Genomic DNA, 25,010 nt, shown 5'->3' with positions numbered 1-25,010 from the left:
TGTTTGCAAGTCAATTCTGTGATTATTAACACTGATATTATTGTTAGAAAAACAAGGCAGTTCGCGACCACTATAGTAATTCAATGAAAGGCCATTCGTGGCCGCTATAGTAATTCAATGAAAGGCTGTTCGCGGCCGCTATAGTAATTCAATGAAAGGCCATTCGTGGCCGCTATAGTAATTCAATGAAAGGCCGTTCGCGGCCGCTATAGTAATTCAATGAAAGGCTGTTCGCGGCCGCTATAGTAATTCAATGAAAGGCTGTTCGCTGCCGCTATAGTAATTCAATAAAAGGCCGTTCGCGGCCGCTATAGTAATTCAATGAAAGGCCGTTCGCGGCCGCTATAGTAATTTAATGAAAGGCTGTTCGCTGCCGCTATAGTAATTCAATGAAAGGCCGTTCGCGGCCGCTATAGTAATTTAATGAAAGGCTGTTCGCTGCCGCTATAGTAATTCAATGAAAGGCTGTTCGCGGCCGCTATAGTAATTCAATAAAAGGCCGTTCGCGGCCGCTATAGTAATTCAATGAAAGGCCGTTCGCGGCCGCTATAGTAATTCAATGAAAGGCCATTCGTGGCCGCTATAGTAATTCAATGAAAGGCCGTTCGCGGCCGCTATAGTAATTTAATGAAAGGCTGTTCGCTGCCGCTATAGTAATTTAATGAAAGGCTGTTCGCTGCCGCTATAGTAATTTAATGAAAGGCTGTTCGCGGCCGCTATAGTAATTCAATGAAAGGCCGTTCGCGGCCGCTATAGTAATTTAATGAAAGGCTGTTCGCTGCCGCTATAGTAATTTAATGAAAGGCCGTTCGCGGCCGCTATAGTAATTTAATGAAAGGCTGTTCGCTGCCGCTATAGTAATTCAATGAAAGGCCATTCGCGGCCGCTATAGTAATTCAATGAAAGGCCGTTCGCGGCCGCTATAGTAATTCAATGAAAGGCTGTTCGCGGCCGCTATAGTAATTTAATGAAAGGCTGTTCGCTGCCGCTATAGTAATTTAATGAAAGGCCGTTCGCTGCCACTATAGTAATTTAATGAAAGGCTGTTCGCTGCCGCTATAGTAATTCAATGAAAGGCTGTTCGCGGCCGCTATAGTAATTCAATGAAAGGCCGTTCGCTGCCGCTATAGTAATTTAACCCAACTAGACGTTGAACTGACGTCTGTGCCCAGTGGGATGTGTCTTCTGTTTCCCACTACAATGCTCACAAGCTGCACAGGACTCAATAGAAAATAGTAGACGACCTGGCAGTAAATCAGACTGGGGGAAAAAGAACAATCAATAGTGATGTTATTTTCTACACAGAATATCATACAAAATTATTGCCTGATGATCTTCTGAACATCCCAATACCTTTCTGATGCATTTCAGTTACTTCCAACCATACGTCCTTCAGATTCCAATACTGTCAGAATGTCATAGCCCCAATAAAAAAATTCAACCTTAGCCTTTGATTACATAACTTTATTGTTTTACATGGTCGGGCCACAAACAAAATGTTGCTATCAAAATGGGGTTGCGGGCCAAAAGCTTTAGGAACCCCTGCAGTACACACACCACAAGGCCTCTCCTCTGACACCTTGCTCTCCCTCGTGCTTTATCATTTCTGGTTAATAAAGTCACTTACAAATGGACTTTTAATCTGGATCAAACCAGGTCTGGACCCGACAAGGTCTGTACGGAACTGTTCTAGTTGTCCTCGGGTCCGTTCGGAACAGGTCTCTATATAAAAAAAAATATTTATGCATATTGGTACTGGTGGGAAAGCCCCAGGTCCATTTTGGAACGGGTCCTACTTTTTGGACACGTGAAGAGCTCCTACTTTATGTCAAAACAGACAATGCCAGGAACATTGTGAATTTTGTCACAGAAGCTGGACTTGGGCCACAAATGGGGTGCTTTTTAGTTCTGTGTCTTTTGCAAAATAAACTAAAATGAGCTACAGTAATTGTTGGCATTTCATTTTCCTGCTGTACCAAAACTGAACAGTGACCCAAAAACCACAATACGTACCAAACCCACGTGAACCGTTACACCCCTACCTAATACTAATTCACAACAGGCAAGCCAGACATCTCACAGAGTAGGACAGAGAACTCCTCTCTGAATACAGTGCAGTGAAAGAGAAGGAGGAGGAGACTTGGAGGGAGAAGAGGAGGCCATTATGTAGTGTGGGTTGGTGAAGGCCAGGGACAGAGAGGGAGAGCAGCAACTCAATGGACACACAATGGCTCCCTCTGACTGTTCAGTACAGAAGCCTGAGGCTGTGGGCGATGATGAGAATGTCACAGCGGATTGAGTGGAATGTTCACATTCAGAAGCAGACCTCTGTCAGTCATTCTGTAGGTGATCATGTCAATGGGGGGAGACTGAAGGACATGTTTTGCAGGCCTCCGTGCTGATAGTGAGAAGATCATGGGAACAGCAGGGACACTAGTCAGAGAATTACTGGGTTAACGCACTCTGTCCTTATCCCAACATCTGCCCTGCCTGTCTGTCTGTGTCTGCCTCCCTGCACTCTGATAACAATGTCAAATATTCAAAATTATTCAGTTGAGGGCTGCACTGTTTGAGAAGAGATAGCAGCACTGTCCAAGAGATAGCAGCACTGTCCCAAACATTTGTAGAGTTGATTGGAATAGAGCGATAGTCTTGTCTAAATAGCCTAAACAGAACCATCACAACATCAATATCACTTGTCAATAAGAACATCCAAAGTAGGCTACAACATGGAAAAGACAGAGTCAATAACACAAGGCATTTATAGTGTATTAGTTTATTACCATGAAGGTTATTACTGGAGGTCATCTGTAGCTAGAAGAAAAAAAATAGGCTACTTTCTCTGGGAGCCCCAGGTTGGAGTCATTAAAACTAGTTTTTCAACCACTCCACACATTTCTTTCTTGTTAACTTCTCTAGGGTAGGGGGCAGCATTTTCACGTTTGGATGAAAAGCATACCCAAATTCAACTGCCAGCTACTCATCCCCAGCAGATAAGATATGCATATTATTAGTAGATTTGGATAGAAAACACTCTGACGTTTCTAAAACTGTTTGAATCATGTCTGTGTGTATAACAGAACTTATTTAGCAGGCGAAACCCCGAGGACAAACTATTCAGATGTTTTTTTTTTTTAGGTCACTGCCTTTTCAATGGGTTTTCATTGGGAAACCAGATTTCTCAGCGAATTGCTTGCAGTTCCTACCGCTTCCACTGGATGTCAACAGTCTTGAGAAATAGGTTGAGGTTATTCCTTTGTGTAATGAAGAAATACGGTTATCTTGAAGTCGAGTCACTCCAGGTGTCGTGTTTGATTGAAGTGCATGTCCAAAAGGCATGCTACATTTCGTTTTAATCCTGTATTGAACACAGATCATCCCGTCTTCAATTTTATCGATTATTTACGTAAAAAATTACCTAAAGTTGTATTACAAAAGTAGTTTGAAATGTTTTGGCAAAGTTTACAGGTAACCTTTGAGATATTTTGTCGTCATGTTTGAGCAAGTTGGAACCTGTGTCTTTCTGGATCAAACGCGCCAAATAAATGGACATTTTGGATATATATCGTCGGAAGTAATCGAACAAAAGGACCATTTGTGATGTTTGTGGGACATATTGGAGTGCCAACAACAGAAGCTCGTCAAAGGTAAGGCATGAATTATATTTTTATTTCTGCGTTTTGTGTCGCGCCCGCAGGCTTGAAATATGCTTCTCTCTCTTTGTTTACTATTGTGCTATACTCAGATAATAGCATCGTATGCTTTCGCCGAAAAGCCTATTTGAATTCTGACATGTTGGCTGGATTCACAACCAGTGTAGCTTTAATTTGGTATCTTTCATGTGTGATTTAATGAAAGTTTGATTTTATAGTAATTTTCATAGTAATTAATATTAATTTGGCGCTCTGCATTTTCTCAGGCTTTTTGCCAAGTGATACAGTAACGTCTTGCCTGAACTCAGATTTTTGGATATAAATATGAACTTTACCGAACAACAAATACATGTATTGTGCAACATTAAGTCCTATGAGTGTCATCTGATGAAGATTATCAAAGGTTAGTGATTAATTTTATCTCTTTCTGCTTTTTGTTGCTGCTCTCTTTAGCTGGAAAAATGGCTGTCTTTTTCTGTGACTTGGCTCATACCTAACATAATTGTTTGGTGTGCTTTTGTCGTAAAACCTTTTTGAAATCAGACACTTTGGCTGGATTTACAACAAGTGTAGCTTTAAAATGGTGTAAAATACTTGTATGCTTGAGGAATTTAAATTATTGGATTTCTGTTGTTTTGAATTTGGCGCCCTGCAGTTTCACTGGCTGTTGACGAGGTGGGACGCTATCGTCCCACATACCCTAGAGAGGTTAACAAACTATAGTTTTGGCATGTCGGTTAGGACATCTACTTTGTGCATGACACAAGTAATTTTTCCAACAATTGTTTACAGACAGATTATTTCACTTATAATTCACTGTATAACAATTCCAGTGGATCAGAAGTTTACATAAACTAAGTTGACTGTGCCTTTAAACAGCTTGGAAAATTCCAGAAAATGATATCATGGCTTTAGAAGCTTCTGATAGGCTAATTGACATAATTTGAGTCAATTGGAGGTGTACCTGTGGATGTAATTCAATGCCTACCTTCAAACTCAGTGCATCTTTGCTTGACATCAATGGAAAATCAAAAGAAATCAGCCAAGACCTCAGAAACAAATGTGTAGACCTCCACAAGTCTGGTTCATCCTTGGGTGCAATTTCCAAACGCCTGAAGGTGCCACGTTCATCTGTACAAACAATTGTACGCAAGTATAAACACCATGGGACCACGCAGCCGTCATACCGCTCAGGAAAGAGACGTGTTCTGTCTCTTAGAGATGAACGTACTTTGGTGCGAAAAGTGCAAATCAATCCCAGAACAACAGCAAAGGACCTTGGTACAAAGAAAATGCGTACAAAAGTATCTATCTCCACAGTAAAATGAGTCATATATCGACATAACCTGAAAGTCCGCTCAGCATGGAAGTATGCCACTGCTCCAGAACCGCGATTAAAAATTCCAGACCACGGTTTACAACTGCACATGGTGACAAAGATCGTACTTTTTGGAGAAATGTCCTCTGGTCTGATGAAACAAAAATAGAACTGTTGGCCATGATGTCCATCGTTATGTTTGGAGGAAAAAGGGGGAGGCTTGCAAGCCGAAGAACACCATCCCAACCGTGAAGCACTAGGTGGCAGCATCATGTTGTGGGGGTGATTTGCTGCAGGAGGGACTGGTGCACTTCACAAAATAGATGGCTTCGTGAGGAAGGACAATTATGTGGATATATTGAAGCAATATCTCAAGACATCAGTCAGGAAGTTAAAACTTGGTCGCAAATGGGTCTTCCAAATGGACAATGACCCAAGCATACTTGCAAAGTTGTAGCAAAATGGCTTAAGGACAACATAATCAAGGTATTGTTTTTGATGGCAACTCCAAACTGACCTCAATGCTATAGAAAATGTGTGTGGCAGAACTGAAAAGGCGTGTGCGAGCAAGGAGGCCGACAAACCTGACTCAGTTACACCAGCTCTGTCAGGAGGATTGGGCCAAAATTCACCCAACTTATTGTGGGAAGCTTGTTTGACCCAAGTTAAACAATTAGTATTTGGTAGCATTGCCTTTAAATTGTTTGTATTTTAACTTCTGACTCACTGGGAATGTGATGAAATAAATAAATGCTGAAATAGAATGATTTATCTACTTTTATTCTGACATTTCACATTTTTAAAATAAAGTGGTGATCCTAACTGACCTAAGACAGGGACTTTTTACTAGGATTAAATATCAGGAATTGTGAAAAACTGAGTTAAAATGTATTTGGCTAAGGTGTATGTAAACTTCTGACTTCAAATGTACGTACATACATATGTTTGAATCTGATGTCACTTAAAAAAAATATATATATCCAACATTGTAATTTGGAGAGAATCAATTATACGGTGGCTTCGGAAAGTATTCAGACCCCTTCACTTTTTCACATTTTGTTAGGTTACAGCCTTATTCTAAAATTGATTACATTTGTATTTTTTCTCGTCAATCTACATACAATACCCCATAATGATAAAGCAAAAAGAGTTAAAAAAATGTTTTTTTGCCAATTTATTTAAGATTTAAAAAAACATCACATTTACATAAGTGTTCAGACCCTTTACTCAGTACTTTGTTGAAGCACTTTTGGCAGCAATTAAAGCCTCGAGTCTTCTTGGGTATGACACTACAAGCTTGGCACACCTGTATTTGGGGAGTTTCTCCCATTCTTCTCTGCAGACCCTCTCATGCTCTGTCAGGTTGGATGGGGAGCGTTGCTTCACAGCTATTTTCAGGTCTCTCCAGAGATGTTCAAGTCCAGGCTCTGGCTGAGCCACTCAAGGATATTCAGAGACTTGTCCCGAAGTTGCTCCTACGCTATCTTGGCTGTGTGCTTAGGGTCGTTGTCGGGGCGGCGCCCAAGTGGCACAGCGATCTAAGACACTGCATCTCAGTTCTTGAGGCGTCACTACAGACACCCCGGTTCGAATCCAAGCTGTATCACAACCGGCCGAGATTGGGAGTCCCATAGGGCGGCGCACAATTGTCCCAGCGTCGTCTGGGTTTGGCCTAGTTAAATAAAAAGTTGTCCTGTTGGAAGTTCCTGAGAGCTCTGGAGCAGCTTTTCATCAAGGATCTCTCTGTACTTTGCGCTGTTCATCTTTGCCTTGATCCTGACTAGTCCCTCACAGCATGATGCTGCCACCACCATGCTTTACTGTAGAGATGGTGCCAGGTTTCCTCCAGACGTGACCTTGGCATTCAGGCCAAAGAGTTCAATCTTGGTTTCATCAGACCAGAGAATCTTGAGGGTCCTTTAGGTGCCTTTTGGCAAACTCCAAGCGGGCTGTCATGTGCCTTTTACGGAGGAGTGGCTTCCGTCTGTCCACTCTAGCATAATGGCCTGATTGGTAGAGTGCTGCAGAGATGGTTGTCCTTCTGGAAGGTTCTCCTATCTCCACAGAGGAACCTTAGAGCTTTCTCAGAGTGACAGTCGGGTACCTTGGCACCTCCCTGACCAAGGTTCTTCTCCCCCGATTGCTCAGTTTGGCCAGGTGGCCAGCTCTAGGAAGAGTCTTGGTGCTTCCAAACTTCTTTGTTTTTTCTCTGACATGCACTGTCAACTGTGGGACCTTTTTATATAGACAGGTGTGTTCCTTTCCAAATCATGTCCAATCAATTGAATTTACCACAGGTGGACTCCAATCAAGTTGTAGAAACATCTCAAGGATGATCAATGGAAACAGGATCCACCTGAGCTCAATTTCGAGTCTCATAGCAACGGATCTGAATACTTAACAGAAATAACATATTTACATGTTTTTTTTTAATACATTTGCAAAAAATGTATAAAAACCTGTTTTCACTTAGTTATTATGGGGTATTGTGTGTAGAATGCTTAGGATTTTTTTGTATTTAATACATTTTAGAATAAGGGTGTAACATAATAAAATGTGGAAAAAGTGAAGGTGTCAGAATCATTTCCGAAGGCACTGTATATTTCTGGGCTGCACACGGATCATAAAAATATGAAATGGAACATTGTTCATGCTTCAGGTGTACTTTTTCAGATTCAGGTGTACTTTTGGAACGCTGAGCCATTGATAGCCTGGCTGCACCAGATGGCAGTGTGAGAGTGGGTTTCTTTTGAAAATTAAGCACCGGACTACAGTCATTGTTTTGAACCTAGAAGAAGACCTAGAGAAGGGAGTAGGCAAGAAGCAGTCGGTTGAGGTTGGCTAAAGTAATGTCTAGTTGGTCAGAAAAGTATAGTAAGTTAACGAGTGAGTGTCTTTTGATAACTACCCAGTTGATTAGCTAGCTAACTATCTGTGTTTTACACTTATCTAGTTAGCTAGCTAGATAATTAAATAACTGCAATTATCATAAACCATTATTATCTAGCTAGCTACAGTAGCTAAATATCTGTCAGATGTGAAGTAACCAGGATTGTGGCAAGTCAGAAACAATGCATGTTGGCTATCTAGCTCACGTTAGTGCCTACAGATGTAACTTGGAGTTGAAGTCTACTTTTTGAATTAAGCAATAGAGTCAATACTTCTAGAATTAATAGGGTTGTCATTTAGCTAGCTAGCTACTTAGGCTAATCACCCTATTTGAAGCAGTTTGGCTGCAAAATTAGCCTGGCCTCAATCACAGGGTGCATCTGGCTAAGCTGGCAGCTAAACTATAGTCAAATAAGGAGCATGTTGTCTGTGATGTCATGATTATTGTGTGAAACGATACGTGGTGCCATAATATAAATAATAGGTTAGCTATAAATTCACATTTGTCGTAACCATTGTCACAGAATGGCGTGCATATTAGTTACCACAAAGTAAAAATTGGCCAAATTGTAAAATTGCATGAAAACAATCTTTAAAGTTTAACCTCTCTAGGGTATGTGGGACGGTAGCGTCTCACCTCGTCAACAGCCAGTGAAACTGCAGGGCGCCAAATTCAAAACAACAGAAATCCCATAATTAAAATTCCTCAAACATACATGTATTTTACACCATTTTAAAGATACACTTATTGTTAATCCCACCACAGTGTCCGATTTCAAAAAGGCTTTACTTCGAAAGCACACCAAACGATTATGTTAGGTCAGAGCCAAGTCACAGAAAAACACAGCCATTTTTCCAGCCAAAGAGAGGAGTCATAAAAAGCAGAAATAGAGATAAAATTAATCACCAACCTTTGATGATCTTCATCAGATGACACTCATAGGACTTCATGTTACACAATACATGTATGTTTTGTTCGGTAAAGTTCATATTTATATCCAAAAATCAGAGTTTACATTGGTGCGTTATGTACAGTAGTTCCAAAACATCTGGTGATTTTGCAGAGCCACATCAATTTACCGAAATACTCATCATAAACATTGCTAAAAGATACAACTGTTATGCATGGAATTTTAGATCCACTTCTCCTTAATGCAACCCCTGTGTCAGATTTAAAAAAAACTTTACGGAAAAAGCACACCATGCAATAATCTGAGTACAGCGCACAGAGACCAACACAACCCAAAGAGATATCCACCATGTTGCGTAGTCAACAGATGTCAGAATAGCATTATAAATATTCACTTACATTTGATGATCTTCATCAGAATGCACTCCCAGGAATCCCAGTTCCACAATAAATGTTTGTTTTGTTCGGTGAAGTCCATCATTTATGTCCAAATAACGCCTTTTTTTAGCGCGTTTAGCCCAGTAATCAAAATTCATGACGCGCGATCACTAGCTGCAGACGAAAAGTCAAAAAGTTCCGTTACAGTCCGTGGAAACATGTCAAACGATGTATAGAATCAATCTTTAGGATGTTTTTAACATAAATCTTCCATACTGTACCAACCGGAGAATTCCGTTGTCTTCAGAAATGCAATGGAACGCAAGCTAACTCTCTCACATGAACGCGCATGGTCAGCCCGTGGCACTCTGTGAGAGACCTTACTCAATCCCCTCTCATTCGCCCCCACTTCACAGTAGAAGCCTCAAACAAGGTTCTAAAGACTGTTGACATCTAGTGGAAGCCTTAGGAAGTGCAACATGACCCCATTTCCACTGTATCTTGGATAAGCAAAGAGTTGAAAAACTACAAAACTCAGATTTCCCACTTCCTGGTTGGATTTTCCCCCCCATAACGCTGGAATTGACCTAAGGTAAAATAAGTCAGAAGCCAGATAGCATTGCCAAGTTCATGCATTTTACCAACAAAAATCATATATACATATAAGAGACAATTACCTTCAAGCAGATCATTTTAGTTTTATTCTAGGACTTCAGGCCGAGGAGTAATAGCTACTTGTTTGTAGAACCGGTGTCTTCACCAGATATTGTCCCCAGTCAGCTCCAGAGTCTTCACCTGAACGACCGTCACAGGCGAAATCACAGGCTGTCATGCACATGAGGGGACGTTGCTTACTAGCGCACGTGCTTCACACATCTTTTTCTTTAGTATCCCGGGAAAAAAATAGTACGTATATTAATATGTTTTTTTGCCATGAGACTGGGTGTATATTCTATTTATATTGGCAAATTTAACTTGCAACATGGCCTTTAACAGTAAGATGGAAACTCCCATTCTGTAAAAGTCTACTATGCTCCTGTAATTAAGTCAGAGTTTTCCTCAGACCTCCCTTCCCTCAGACCTCCACACCCCATTGCGCATGAGAAGTCTTTACATCTGTACAGCCCAAGATACAGCTTCAATAGCTATCTATAGCTTTTCATCTTTTCTTCCCTGCACAGGATTTCATTCTCTGTATGTAAAATAGTAGGCTATATGAGAGCTTATCTGTTGAGTGTTTCTGAGATGAATGGCATGACTGTAAAGGGACAGCTCTGGTTGGTTGCCTTGGGTTTTAGCCCCCCGGTCAGAGCAAGTATGCCCTATATTTCTGAAGGGATTTAATAATTCCTCTGGTTGTGTGTGTGTGTGTGTGTGTGTGTGTGTGTGTGTGTGTGTGTGTGTGTGTGTGTGTGTGTGTGTGTGTGTGTGTGTGTGAGTTAGTCATGGGGAGTTAGCATGTCAGACACTGGGCGCTAGACTCCAACTGCAGCATTGAGGATTAGTTCAAATTAGCCCACACACATCTCCCCCACCATTCAGGGCAGGGACCCAGGCTTTGGGTCAAAGGTAATTGAAGGTAGTATGTGTGAGGGCCTGCAGAACTGCATATTTTCCGACCTGTAGCTAAGTTAAGCGTCTTTGATGTTGCTTCCTCCTAGACACTGATCTAAGGTGAGTTTTGCGTTCCTCACTCCACCTTAATGGTTACATAAGGGTTGGGGGGGGAAACTGATCCTAGGTCTGTGTCTATGGCCAACTTGTACCCAAAGCAAAGTAAGCAAACTCACTTGGTAGGCTTGCTATTATAATAGCAGGAACAGTACCTGCCTGGTTTCAGTTGATGTGTGGATGATTGTATGCAAAGTTCCATGCTCTGAAATGTGCACACATTTACAAATCAAATCGAATTTTATTGGTCACATACACATGGTTAGCAGATGTTAATGCGAGTGTAGCGAAATGCTTGTGCTTCTAGTTCCGACAGTGCAGTAAATCTAACAATTACTCTAACAAATTCACAACGACTACCTTATACACACAAATGTAAAGGGATGAATAAGAATATGTACATATAAATATATGGATGAGAGATGGCCGTGCGGAATAGGCAAGATGCAGTAGAGGGTATAGAATAAAGTATATACAGTTGAAGTCGGAAGTTTACCTACACTTAGGTTGGAGTCATTAAAACTCGTTTTTCAACCACTCCACAAATTTCTTGTTAACAAACTATCGTTTTGGCAAGTCGGTTAGGACACCTACTTTGTGCATGACACAAGTAATTTTTACAACAATTGTTTACAGACAGATTATTTCACTTATGATTCACTGTATCACAATTCCAATGGGTCAGAAGTTTACATAAACTAAGTTGACTGTGCCTTTAAACAGCTTGGAAAATTCCAGAAAATGATATCATGGCTTTAGAAGCTTCTGATAGGCTAATTGACATAATTTGAGTCAATTGGAGGTGTACCTGTGGATGTATTTCAATGTCTACCTTCAAACTCAGTGCCTCTTTGCTTGACATCATGGGATAATCAAAAGAAATCAGCCAAGACCTCAGAAAAAAGATTGTAGACCTCCACAAGTCTGGTTCATCCTTGGGAGCAATTTCCAAACACCTGAAGGTACCACGTTCATCTGTACAAACAATTGTACGCAAGTATTTATTTATTTATTTATTATTTTACCATTATTTTACCAGGTAAGTTGACTGAGAACACGTTCTCATTTGCAGCAACGACCTGGGGAATAGTTACAGGGTAGAGGAGGGGGATGAATGAGCCAATTGTAAACTAGGGATTATTAGGTGACCATGATGGTTTGAGGGCCAGATTGGGAATTTAGCCAGGACACCGGGGTTAACACCCCTACTCTTACGATAAGTGCAATAGGATCTTTAATGACCTCAGAGAGTCAGGACACCCGTTTAACGTCCCATCCGAAAGACGGCACCCTACACAGGGCAGTGTCCCCAATCACTGCCCTGGGGCATTGGGATGTTTTTTAGACCAGAGGAAAGAGTGCCTCCTACTGGCCCTCCAACACCACTTCCAGCAGCATCTGGTCTCCCATCCAGGGACTGACCAGGACCAACCCTGCTTAGCTTCAGAAGCAAGCCAGCAGTGGTATGCAGGGTGGTATGCTGCTGGCTTATAAACACCATGGGACCACCCAGCCGTCATACCGCTCAGGAAGGAGACGTACTTTGGTGCGAAAAGTGCAAATCAATCCCAGAACAACAGCAAAGGACCTTGTGAAGATGCTGGAGGAAACAGGTACAAAAGTATCTATATCCACAGTAAAATGAGTCCGATATCGACATTACCTGAAAGGCCGCTCAGCAAGGAAGAAGCCACTGCTCCAAAACCGCCATTAAAAGCCAGACTACGGTTTTCAACTGCACATGGGGACAAAGATGGTACTTTTTGTAGAAATGTCCTCTGGTCTGATGAAACAAAAATAGAACTGTTTGGCCATAATGACCACTGTTATGTTTTGGAGGAAAAAGGGGGTAGGCTTGCAAGCTGAAGAACAGCATCATGTTGTGGGTGTGCATTGCTGCAGGAGGGTCTGGTGCACTTCACAAGATAGGTGGCATCATGAGGAAGGACAATTCTGTGGATATATTGAAGCAACATGTCAAGACATCAGTCAGGAAGTTAAAGCTTGGTCGCAAATGGGTCTTCCAAATGGACAATGACCTAAAGCATACTTCCAAAGTTGTGGCAAAATGGTTTAAGGACAACAAAGTCAAGGTATTGGAGTGGACATCACAAAGCCCTGACCTCAATCCCATAGAAAAATTGTTGTCAGAACTGAAAAGCGTGCGCGAGCAAGGAGGCCGACAAACCTGACTCAGTTACACCAGCTCTGTCAGGAGGAATGGGCCAAATTCACCCAACTTATTGTGTGAAGCTTGAGGAAGGCTACCTGAAACGTTTGACCCAAGTTAAACAATTTAAAGTCAATGCTACCAAATACTAATTGAGTGTATGTAAACTTCTGACCCACTGGGAATGTGATGAAAGAAATGAAAGCTGAAATAAATCATTCTCTCTACTGTTATTCTGACATTTCACGGGTTCAAGTGGTGAACCTAACTGACCTACGACAGGGAATTTTTACTATGATCAAATGTCAGGAATTGTGAAAAACTGAGTTTAAATGTATTTGGTTAAGGTGCATGTAAACTTCTGACTTCAACTGTACATACAGTGGGGCAAAAAAAGTATTTAGTCAGCCACCAATTGTGCAAGTTCTCCCACTTAAAAAGATGAGAGAGTTCTGTAATTCTCATCATAGGTACACTTCAACTATGACAGACAAAATCAGAAAAGAAAATCCAGAAAATCACATTGTAGGATTTTTAATAAATTTATTTGCAAATTAGGGTGGAAAATAAGTATTTGGTCACCTACAAACAAGCAAGATTTCTGGCTCTCACAGAAATGTAACTTCTTCTTTAAGAGGCTCCTCTGTCTTCCACTCGTTACCTGTAATAATGGCACCTGTTTGAACTTGTTATCAGTATAAAAGACACCTGTCCACAACCTCAAACAGTCACACTCCAAACTCCACTATGGCCAAGACCAAAGAGCTGTCAAAGGACACCAGAAACACAATTGTAGACTTGCACCAGGCTGGGAAGACTGAATCAGCAATAGGTAAGCAGCTTGGTTTGAAGAAATCAACTGTGGGAGCAATTATTAGGAAATGGAAGACATACAAGACCACTGATAATCTCCCTCGATCTGGGGCTCCACGCAAGATCTCACCCCGTGGGGTCAAAATGATCACAAGAACGGTGAGCAAAAATCCTAGAACCACACGGGGGGACCTAGTGAATGACCTGCAGAGAGCTGGGACCAAAGTAACAACGCCTACCATCAGTAACACACTACGCCGCCAGGGACTCAAATCCTGCAGTGCCAGACGTGTCCCCCTGCTTAAGCCAGTACATGTCCAGGCCCGTCTGAAGTTTGCTAGAGAGCATTTGGATGATCCAGAAGAAGATTGGGAGAATGTCATATGGTCAGATGAAACCAAAATAGAACTTTTTGGTAAAAACTCAACTCGTCGTGTTTGGAGGACAAAGAATGCCGAATTGCATCCAAAGAACACCATACCTACTGTGAAGCATGGGGGTGGAAACATCATGCTTTGGGGCTGTTTTTCTGCAAGGGGACCAGGACGACTGATCCGTGTAAAGGAAAGAATGAATGGGGCCATGTATCGTGAGATTTTGAGTGAAAACCTCCTTCCATCAGCAAGGGCATTGAAGATGAAACGTGGCTGGGTCTTCCAGCATGACAATGATCCCAAACACACCGCCTGGGCAACGAAGGAGTGGCTTCGTAAGAAGCATTTCAAGGTCCTGGAGTGGCCTAGCCAGTCTCCAGATCTCAACCCCATAGAAAATCTTTGGAGGGAGTTGAAAGTCCGTGTTGCCCAGCAACAGCCCCAAAACATCACTGCTCTAGAGGAGATCTGCATGGAGGAATGGGCCAAAATACCAGCAACAGTGTGTGAAAACCTTGTGAAGACTTACAGAAAACGTTTGACCTCTGTCATTGCCAACAAAAGGTATATAACAAAGTATTGAGAAACTTTTGTTATTGACCAGATACTAAATTTCCACCATAATTTGCAAATAAATGCAAATTGCAATGTGATTTTCTGGATTTTTTTTCTAATTTTGTCTGTCATAGTTGAAGTGTACCTATGATGAAAATTACAGGCCTCATCTTTTTAAGTGGGAGAACTTGCACAATTGGTGGCTGACTAAATACTTTTTTCCCCCACTGTATGAGATGAGTAATGTATGATAATTCAACATTATTAAAGTGCCATTATTTAAAGTGACTCTAGTGATACCTTTATTACATCCATTTTTTAAAGTGGCCAGAGATTTGAATCTGTATGTTAGCAGCAGCCTCTCGGTGTTAACGATGGCTGTTTAACAGTCTGATGGCCTTGAGATAGAAGCTAATTTTAGTCTCTCGGTCCCAGCTTTGATGCACCTGTACTGACCTCGCCTTCTGGATGATAGCGGGGTGAACAGGCAGTGGCTCGGGTGGTTGTTGTCCTTGATGATCTTTTTGGCCTTCCTGTGACATCGGGTGCTTTTGGTCTCCTGGAGGGAGTTTGCCCCCGTTGATGCGTTGTGCAAACCACACTACCCTCTGGAGAGCCTTGCGGTTGTGTGCGGAGCAGTTTCCGTACCAGGCGGTGATACAGCCCGACAGGATGCTCTCGATTGTGCATCTGTAAAAGTTTTTGAGTGTTTTAGGTGACAGGCCAAATTTCTTCAGCCTCCTGAAGTTGAAGAGGCGCTGTTGCGCTGCCTTCACCACACTATCTGTGTGGGTGGACCATGTCAGTGTGTCCGTGATGTGTACACCGAGGAACTTAAAACTTTCCACCTTCTCCACTACTGTCCCGTCGATGTGGATGCGGGATGCTCCCACTGCTGTTTCCTGAAGTCCACGATCATCTCCTTTGTTTTGTTGACGTTGATTGAGAGGTTGTTTTCCTGACACCACGCTCCGAGGGCCCTCACCTCCTCCCTGTAGGCCGTCTCATTGTTGTTGGTAATCAAGCCTACCACTGTTGTGTCGTCTGCAAACTTGATGATTGAGTTGGAAGCGTGCATGGCCACGCAGTCATGGGTGAACAGGGAGTACAGTAGGGAGCTGAGAACGCACCCTTGTGGGGCCCCAGTGTTGAGGATCAGCGGGGTGGAGATGTTGTTTCCTACCCTCACCACCTGGGGGCGGCCCGTCAAAGTCCAGGACCCAGTTGCACAGGGCGGGGTCGAGACCCAGGGTCTCGAGCTTATTGACGAGTTTGGAGGGTGTTAAATGCTAAGCTGTAGTCAATGAACAGCATTCTTACATAGGTATGCCTCTTGTCCCGATGGAATACAATGTATGTTGTTCGAGCTAAATACACACACACACACAAACACATACACACTCAGTCATTCGTCAATCTGTGCTCCCAGGGCTGTAACCACAGCCACCTCCTGCCTTAATCACAGTTGGGTCAGAGGTCACAGGAAATGTCACTCACCAGACAACATATTCCGTTCTTGCCTCGAAGGTTGCATTGATCCCCCAACTGGATTTTTTACATTTATGCCTATGGGCAGCTTGTACCTTCTCTGATTCAGAGGGGTTGGGTTAAATGCGGAAGACACATTTCAGTTGAATGCATTCAGTTGTACAAGTGACTAGGTATCCCCCTTTCCCTTTCCTAATACAACAGTTCTAGTGCTACAGTAGCTCTCTCCCTCTCAGCCACCCCTCTCTTAGCTAAGTGCAGGGCTGGCCTGTCTGTGGTTACCTTGGAGATGCCTGGCCAAGGTAAACAGTAGGAGCAGTGTTGGAGCTGAATCGACCAGTGTCTGTCTCTAGCCCCTGATCCCTAGAGTGGACCTGTGTGTGTGGCTGGCTATGGAAAGCCTGGCTAGGGTTAACAACTTAAGAGCCCCTATTCATCCTATCCACAGCTCCTCCTCTGTTTTCAAGCCACACCAGACAGACAGAGCAGAAGGGTACTGTTAGGCTATTCACTGCTTAGATTGGTGATGTAGCAGCAGCCTTTCAATATACATTCAATATTGCCCCTGGGAGAACTGAGGGAGGGTTGTACTGTATGAATTGAAACGAGTGGTTCCTAGTAGAGGGCTGCATTCCTGAGGTTCTTGAAAGAGATCATTGCGGTGTGGTCAGCATTTTTCATGCTGCGGGTCGGTCAGACAGACAACTTTGGGATGAAAATATTTTTGTTGTCCTGCAGATTATTTGGAAACAATCATCTTTCTGCTTTGTATGCATTAGCCTACCTATTGTATTAAAAGTACATTTTTCGCATTATTCAAACAGAATTTGCTGCTTCAACTTCAGTAGCCTACCTCTCCTAGTTGGGCGTCTGAGTTCAAGTGTGCCTAGTATGTGTGGTCTCATTGAAATAGAGAAGGCTGCCTACATGGGCGGAGAATCACGTGGCAGTTAACTTAAATTCTGAAATTAACTTGAATTTGATTAGACTGTAGTTTACAACAGTGTCTGTAAATAAATATTGATAATGAAAAGAAGTGGAGGGTGCTCAACCAATGTGAGTCGAGGTGCAATCAAAAAATGTAATCATCATGGAAAAGGCACAAAGCCTTACATTAGGCTACTATGGTGAGCAAGCATTGCGTCTTTTCATTTTCAATAAGTATTGATTACCCATTTATTTGTCTTTGCCTGTAAATCAGCCTCCTGAAAGGTAGTGTCACGATCGTAATGGGAAGAAGTGAACCAAAGCGCAGCGTCGTACGTGTTCATTCTATTTTTTTATTAACTGAACACCGACAATAACAAAACAAAATATGAACGTGATGTTCTGCAGGGCAAAATAACAACCAGTGCAAAATTAAGAACCCACAAATGAAAGAGGGAAAAAGGACTGCTTAAGTATGATTCCCAATCATAGACAACGATAGACCGCTGCCTCTGATTGGGAACCACACTTGGACAAAAACAAAGAAATAGAAAACATAGAAGTAAAGAAACTAGAATGCCCACCCTAGTCACACCCTGGCCTAACCAAAATAGAGAATAAAAACCTCTCTATGGCCAGGGCGTGACAGTACCCGCCCCACCAAAGGTGCGGACTCCTGCCGCAAAACCTGACTCTAAAGGGGAGGGTCCGGGTGGGCATCTCTTACGGCGGCGGCTCCGGTGCGGGACGTAGACCACCCTCCGCCTGCAGATCCCGCCGCTTTGGTGGCGGCCCTGGTGCATGGACCTTCACTGGAGGAACCGGGCCGCAGATTATCGTCGGAGGAACCAGACCACCGATCATCGCCGGAGGCTCCGGACTGGGGATCGTTGCTGGAGGCCCCGGACTGGGGATCGTTGCTGGAGGCTCCGGACTGGGGACCGTCACTGGAGGCTCCGGACTGGGGAGACACACTGCAGGACTGATGTGTGGAGCAGACACAGGACTCATCAGGCTGGGGAGACACACAGGAGGCCTGGTCCGTGGAGCAGGCACAGGACTCACCGGGCTGGAGAGATACACTGGAGGCCTGGTTCGTGGAGCAGGCACAGGACTCACCGGGCTGGAGAGACACACTCGAGGCCTGGTTCGTAGAGCAGGCACAGGACTCACCGGGCTGGAGAGACACACTGGAGGCCTGGTTCGTGGAGCAGGCACAGGACTCACCGGGCTGGAGAGACACACTGGAGGCCTGGTTCGTAGAGCAGGCACAGGACTCACCGGGCTTTAAAGACACACTGGAGGCCTGGGTCGTGGAGCAGGTACAACCTATCCTGGCTGGATACCCACTTCAATCTAGCAAGTGTGGGGCACCAGCACAGGACGCACTGGCCTCTGAAAGCACACTGGAGGTCTGGAGCTTAGAGCTAGCACAACCCCTCCTGGCTGAATCACCACTTTAGCCCGGGACGTTCGAGGCGCTGACACAGGACGCACTGGGCTGTGCAGGCGCACTGGAGACACCTTGCGCAGAGCCGGTGCAGGATATCCCAGTCCGAGGAGGCGCACTGAAGACCAGGAGCGCTGAGCCGGCACCACCCTTCCTGGCTGGATACCCCTCTTTACGCGGCAGGTACGGAGAGCATGTACTGCACGCACCGGGCTGTGACTTTGCACTGAAGGCACGGTGCGTAAAACATGGCACTGGAACCGTGACCAACTCCTCTCGCCCCGCTCGCCAACCCGTGTTCCCCCCCAAAATTGTTGGGGGTTGCCTCTTGTGCTCCCGTCTCTGCCGTAACTCCTGATCTCTCCGCTCCTCTCTATCTGCCTCCGCCTGTTTCCATGGCAGGCTTTTGTCGCCTGCCATGATCTCCTCCCATGTCCACGATGTCCTAAACTCCCTTCTCTCCCGTGCCCAGGATCCCTTCTCCTCCTGGCCACGCTGCTTGGTCCTTTTGTGGTGGGTTCTTCTGTCACGATCGTCATGGGAAGAAGTGGACCAAAGCGCAGCGTGGTATGTGTTCATTCTATTTATTTATTAACTGAACACCGACAACAACAAAACAAAATACGAACGTGACGTTCTGCAGGGCAAAATTAAGAACCCACAAATGAAAGAGGGGAAAAGGACTGCCTAAGTATGATTCCCAATCAGAGACAACGATAGACAGCTGCCTCTGGTTGGGAACCACACTTGGCCAAAAACAAAGAAATAGAAAACATAGAAGTAAAGAAACTAGAATGTCCACCCTAGTCACACCCTGGCCTAACCAAAATAGAGAATAAAAACCTCTCTATGGCCAGGGCGTGACAGGTAGGCTAAATTTTCCTTCACTCTGCGGTCCAACTCATCCCAAAATATCCCAATTGGGTTGAGGTCGGGTGATTGTGGAGGCCAGGTCATCTGACGCAGCACTTCATCACTCTCCTTTGTCAAATAGCCCTTACACAGCCTCAAGGTGTGTTGGGTCATTGTCCTGTTGAAAAACAAATGATAGTCCTAAGCGCAAACCAGATGGGATGGCATATCGCTTCAGCATGCTGTGGTAGCCATGCTGGTGAAGTGTGCCTTGAATTCTAAGTATATCACCTACAGTGTCACCAGCAAAGCACCATCACACCTCCTCCATGCTTTACATGGGGAACTACACATGCAGAGATCATCCGTTCACCTACTCGGCGTCTCACAAAGATGGCGGTTGGAACCAAAAATCTCACATTTGGACTCACCGGTCTAATGTCCATTGTTCGTGTTTTTTGACCCAAGCAAGTATCTTCTTCCTATTAGTGTCATTTAGAGTTACCAGCCTCAGAAAGCCCAAATAAATGCAGCCCAAATAAATGCTTCACAGAGTTCAAGTAACAGACACATCACTACATCAACTGTTCAGGGTAGACTGCGTGAATCAGGCCTCCATGGTCGAATTGCTGCAAAGAAACTACTACTAAAGGACACCAATTAGAAGAAGAGACTTGCTTGGGCCAAGAAACACGAGCAATGGACATTAGAACGGTAGAAATCTGTCCTTTGGTCTGATGAGTCCAAATTTGAGATTTTTTTTGTTCCAACTGCCGTGTCTTTGTGAGACGCAGATTAGGTGAATGGATGATCTCCACATGTGTGATTCCCACCGTGAAGCATGGAGGAGGAGGTGTGGGGGTGCTTTGCTGCGCACACTGTTATTTATTCAGAATTCAAGGCACACTTAACCAGCATGGCTACCACAGCATTCTGCAGCGATACACCATCCCATCTGGTTTGCGCTTATTGGGACTGTAATTTGTTTTTCAACGCCTACAGGCTGTGTTGAAGGCTATTTGACCAAGAAGGAGAGTGATGGAGTGCTGCGTCAGATGCCCTGGCCTCCACAATGACCCGACCTCAACCCAATTGAGATGGTTTGGGATGAGTTGGACCGCAGAGTGAAGGAAAAGCAGCCAACAAGTGCTCAGCATATATGGGAACTCCTTCAAGACCGTTGGAAAAGCATTCCAGGTGAAGCTGGTTGAGAGAATGCCAAGAGTGTGCAAAGCTGTCATCAAGGCAAAGTAAGGCTACTTTCAAGAATCTAAAATATAAATACATTTTGATTTGTTTACAGTTTTTGGTTACTACATGATTCGAAATGTGTTATTTCATAGTTGTTATGTCTTCAGTCTTTTTTTACAGTGTAGAACATAGTAAATGAATGGAATGAGTAGGTGTGTCCAAACTTTTGACTTGTACTGTGTGTATTGGATAACGGCACAATCATTTGGGCTTTTTGGGGCTTGGCCTCATTAAATGCCTTTAATGTGGGGCTCATACATTTTTTAAACTGTATTTATTTATTTCATCTTTATTTAACCAGGTAGGCTAGTTGAGAACAAGTTCTCATTTCCAGTTCTCATGGCGACCTGGCCAAGATAAAGCAAGGCAGTTCGACACGTTCAACAACACAGAGTTACACATGGAATAAACAAACTTACAGTCAATAATACAGTAGAAAAAGTCTATATACAGTGTGTGCAAATGAGGTAAGGCAATAAATAGGCCATGGTGGTGAAGTAATTACAATATAGCAATTACACACTGGAATGGTAGATGTGCAGAAAATGAATGTGCAAGTAGAGATACTGGGATGCAAAGGAGCAAGATAAATAAATAAATACAGTATGGGGATGAGGTAGTTGGATGGGTTATTTACAGATGGGCTATGTACAGGTGCAGTGATATGTGAGCTGCTCTGACAGCTGGTGCTAGTGAGGGAGAAAAGCTAGTGAGGGAGATATGAGTCTCTAGCTTCAGTGATTTTTGCAGTTAGTTCCAGTCATTGGCAGCAGAGAACTGGAAGGAAATTAATGTATGTAATGTATGGCTCATCAGGCTGAAGTAGCATCAGTCTTGAATTTTCGGTCAAAACTTTAATCAATGCTTTATTATGCTTTTGAATGACACTTCCGGTTTTGGCAAGAAATACCGGGTTACCTGGGAGAAAAGTGATTTACTCTCGGGATGGAACATTTTGTCAAATACCGGGAAAATATTCAACCCTAGTTGTTCCGATATATGATTAAATTGACTATTGTGAAATGACATTGACGATATATAGTGAACTGCAAGACTATACTCTATTTGAACTTTACAAATCACAACTGTGCAGTTTTATTAGTTAGGCTGTATCAGTTTGTTCAAAATGAAGTCTAAATGAATTAACTAAGCCTTATTTCTTCTGCCATACTAAGATTATTTAATGAGAATGTTACTATAATATCATAAATAAAGGGAAAAAATTTCACAGTCTGGAATGATCTAGTCATTAACGGAGCAAACCGATTTATATCGGATATTACAATATTTGAAGTACCATATTGTAGTAGAGGTCTCCCCAAGTATTTCTCAACCTTAATGGCCACAGACACAAACTTTTACACATGCTCACACACTTGTGTATGCTTGTGCACTGCACACACGCTCAATCGTTCTCATTTTACCAGTACTGTAACTTTTGGTAAATACTTTTTTTTCTTCTGTGCAGCTGGTGAAAGAACTCTTTGTTTAGACGGCCATTATGAAATGGTCTGTGCTGGTGCTGGGGCTGAGACCACCACACACTGTGCCAGTCACTCCTGTGAATCAGCATTGGAACTAGTTTCGACACAGTCTGAATATGAGCTATTCCTGACCATTGTTAGCGCCTTTCCTATAACACCTTATTCAGAGGCACAGAATAAACTTCTTCAAACTTTCCCCCCATATTTTCCCGTTTCTTCTTCTAATCCTCCTAAACCAGTCTTGCTGCTAAATTGTTTTATTTGGTTCCTTTTTATTTTTGATGATTTGCTGAATTGCTAAATGATCTTCTCTCTGTGTGTGTGTGTGTGTGTGTGTGTAGCTGCTGGAGAGGCACCGGGCCATGGAGAGTATGGTGGAGCTGCTGCAGGTGTATTCAGAGGAGGACGAGGCCTATGGAGAGTTACTGGAGGCTACAACACAACTCTACCACTACCTGCTACAGCCCTTCAGAGACATGAGAGAGCTGGCCATGCTGCGCAGACAGCAGATCAAGGTAACAAACTAGGGCTGAATTTATGGGGCCTCCCGAGTGGCGCCGCGGTCTAAGGCATTACTACAGACCTGGGTTCATTCCCGGGTTGTGCCACAACTGGCTGTGGTCGGGAGTCCCATAGGACTGCGCACAATTGGCCCAACGTTGTCAAGGTTAGGGGAGGGTTTGGCCGGTGGGGCTTTACTTGGCTCATTGCACTCTAGTGACTCCTTGTGGCGGGCCCGGGTGCCTGCGGGCGCCAGTTGAATGGTGTTTTCGCCGACGCATTGGTGCGGCTGGCTTCCGGGTTAAGCTGGCAGATGTTAAGGAGCGCGGTTAGGCGGGTCATGTTTCGGAGGACGCGTGACTCCACCTTCTCCTCTCCCGAGCATGTTGGGGAGTTGCAGTAATGAGACAAGATTGAAAAAGGAAAAAAATATATATATATGTTATGTTTTAGCACGATGTTCCAAATGACTATTACAAGAATCAAGGTTTTTATTTTTTTCCTGATTTTATGAATTTGTCTTTTTGGTCTTGTCTCTTTCGCTCCTTCTGTGCTGTGTGCACTGTGCACCTTCACACACAGACACCAAGCCCCTCCCTCTGCCACTCATCTTCCTCTCTGATAACAAGCAGTTTCAACTTGCTATTTGCATTTGAGGTTTGGGCCAATGTAATCGGTCATATGGACACCGAAACACATTGAGACAATATTTTATTGTAATAGAGGATAAACTAATGATAACCTTTTTGTCTCATCTGCAAAAATGTAAAACAGAGAAGACTCTACTAAAACAGAAGTATCAATGAACATGATTGGGGATAATTAATGGTCAGTTTCTGTTGTGAGCGGCACCATGTACCTCTAGCAGCATTTTAGCCACAAACTGTTATACTAGCTGTCTAGTCTGTGTTTTAGAGATGTGCAATGAGCATAAAAAGACGCAGTTATATAAGGAATTGGCAACTCATTCTCATTCTGAGAAATAAGCATATTATTATCCTTGATTTCAACATCTAACATAGTGAACAGGCTATGTTTTTCAAACAGTTTGAGACAGACAAGAGAATGTATTCATAACAGTTCAAGTGTTCTACCTTGTTAGCAAGCAAATAGATCCAAGTTGTCTAGACTTTAAATATAAAGATTAGCTGGCTACTCACTAGCAGGTGGGCTTGTGCTTGAGAGATTGTTTATGAGACCTGTGTTCATGTTATAATGCCTGTTACCAGAAGTTAGGCATTATTACTGGATGTGCATTGAGCATGGTTCTGGTAAAAAATGTAACAAAAAGGGCAGTGATTATTGCAAAAAAATAGGTTAAACTATTTAGATAAAATAATACAATTATTAGTGGGTCTTATAGTTGAAGGCTTATATTTAGCCTGGGTATAAATGTACATGCCCTGAATTCATTAGATCCCCCCCTGAATGTTTGAAATGCAGTGTATTGACTTTTTAATTGTGCAACAAAGATTATTTAGATACTGAATATATATATATATATATACAGTAACAGTCAAAAGTTTGGATTTTAGATTCAAGGCAAAGGGTGGCTACTTTGAAGAATCTAAAATCTAAAATATATTTTGATTTGTTTATCACTTGTTTGGTTACTACATGATTCTATATGTGTTATTTCATAGTTTTGATGTCTTCACTATTATTCTACAATGTAGAAATGAGTAAAAAATAAAGAAAAGTAGGTGTCCACACTTTTGACTGGTACTGTAGTACAGTGCAAATTACAATACAAGATATATACAATGGCTGTGTCTCTTCACAGTCCCCTTTGTGCAGTAAAGTGTTATTTTGTCAGTTTTTTTGTACTGTTTTTATTGCTAGTTTGAGTTACCTAGGGTGGCAGAGTTCCATGTAGTCATGGCTCTATTTAATACTGTGCGTTTCCTAGCCTCTGTTCTGGGGACTGTGAAGATACCTCTGGTTACATGTCTCATGTTGTACCGATGAGTGTCCGAACTGTGTGCCAACTGCTTGAACAGAGAGTTTGGTATCTTCAACACATCAAAGACCAATAGTGACGCCGTCAACTTTGAGCCAGGAGAGACTGACATGCATGTTACTGACACTTTCCCTCCTTGTACATCTAAGTGCTGCTTTGTTCTGGACCAACTGGAGTTGACCTATTTCCTTCTTTGCCGCACATGACCACACAGTTGGGTAGTAGTCCAGGTGCAACACAACTAGGGCCTGTAGGACCTGTCTTGTCGACTGAGATGTCAAGGCAGAGCAACGCCCTATCATGGACAGACCTCTTCCCATTTTAGCAACCATTGAGTCTATATGTTTTGACCATGACAGCTTGCTA

General features: G+C 43.1%; 1 protein-coding gene across 2 annotated transcripts in view; it reads left to right on the top strand.

The window, feature by feature from the left end:
- Window positions 1–25,010, top strand: part of LOC129818241 (junction-mediating and -regulatory protein-like) — a 71,070-nt gene that overhangs the window by 14,451 nt on the left and 31,609 nt on the right. The window contains exons 1-2 of one of the 2 annotated variants that reach the window (XM_055873989.1): window positions 19,038–19,163; window positions 22,525–22,698. In XM_055873989.1, coding sequence (XP_055729964.1) covers window positions 19,134–19,163; window positions 22,525–22,698 — 204 coding nt within the window. In that variant the 5' untranslated portion in view covers window positions 19,038–19,133. Of the gene's footprint in view, window positions 1–19,037; window positions 19,164–22,524; window positions 22,699–25,010 lie in introns of those variants that run through there. The other variant, XM_055873988.1, reaches the window with a different exon arrangement.

Source organism: Salvelinus fontinalis, chromosome 21, assembly GCF_029448725.1.
Source record: "Salvelinus fontinalis isolate EN_2023a chromosome 21, ASM2944872v1, whole genome shotgun sequence".
In the NCBI taxonomy this organism is placed as follows: Eukaryota; Metazoa; Chordata; class Actinopteri; order Salmoniformes; family Salmonidae; genus Salvelinus; species Salvelinus fontinalis.
Note: the sequence above shows the minus strand (reverse complement) of the source record. Positions and strands in the feature narration are given on the sequence as shown.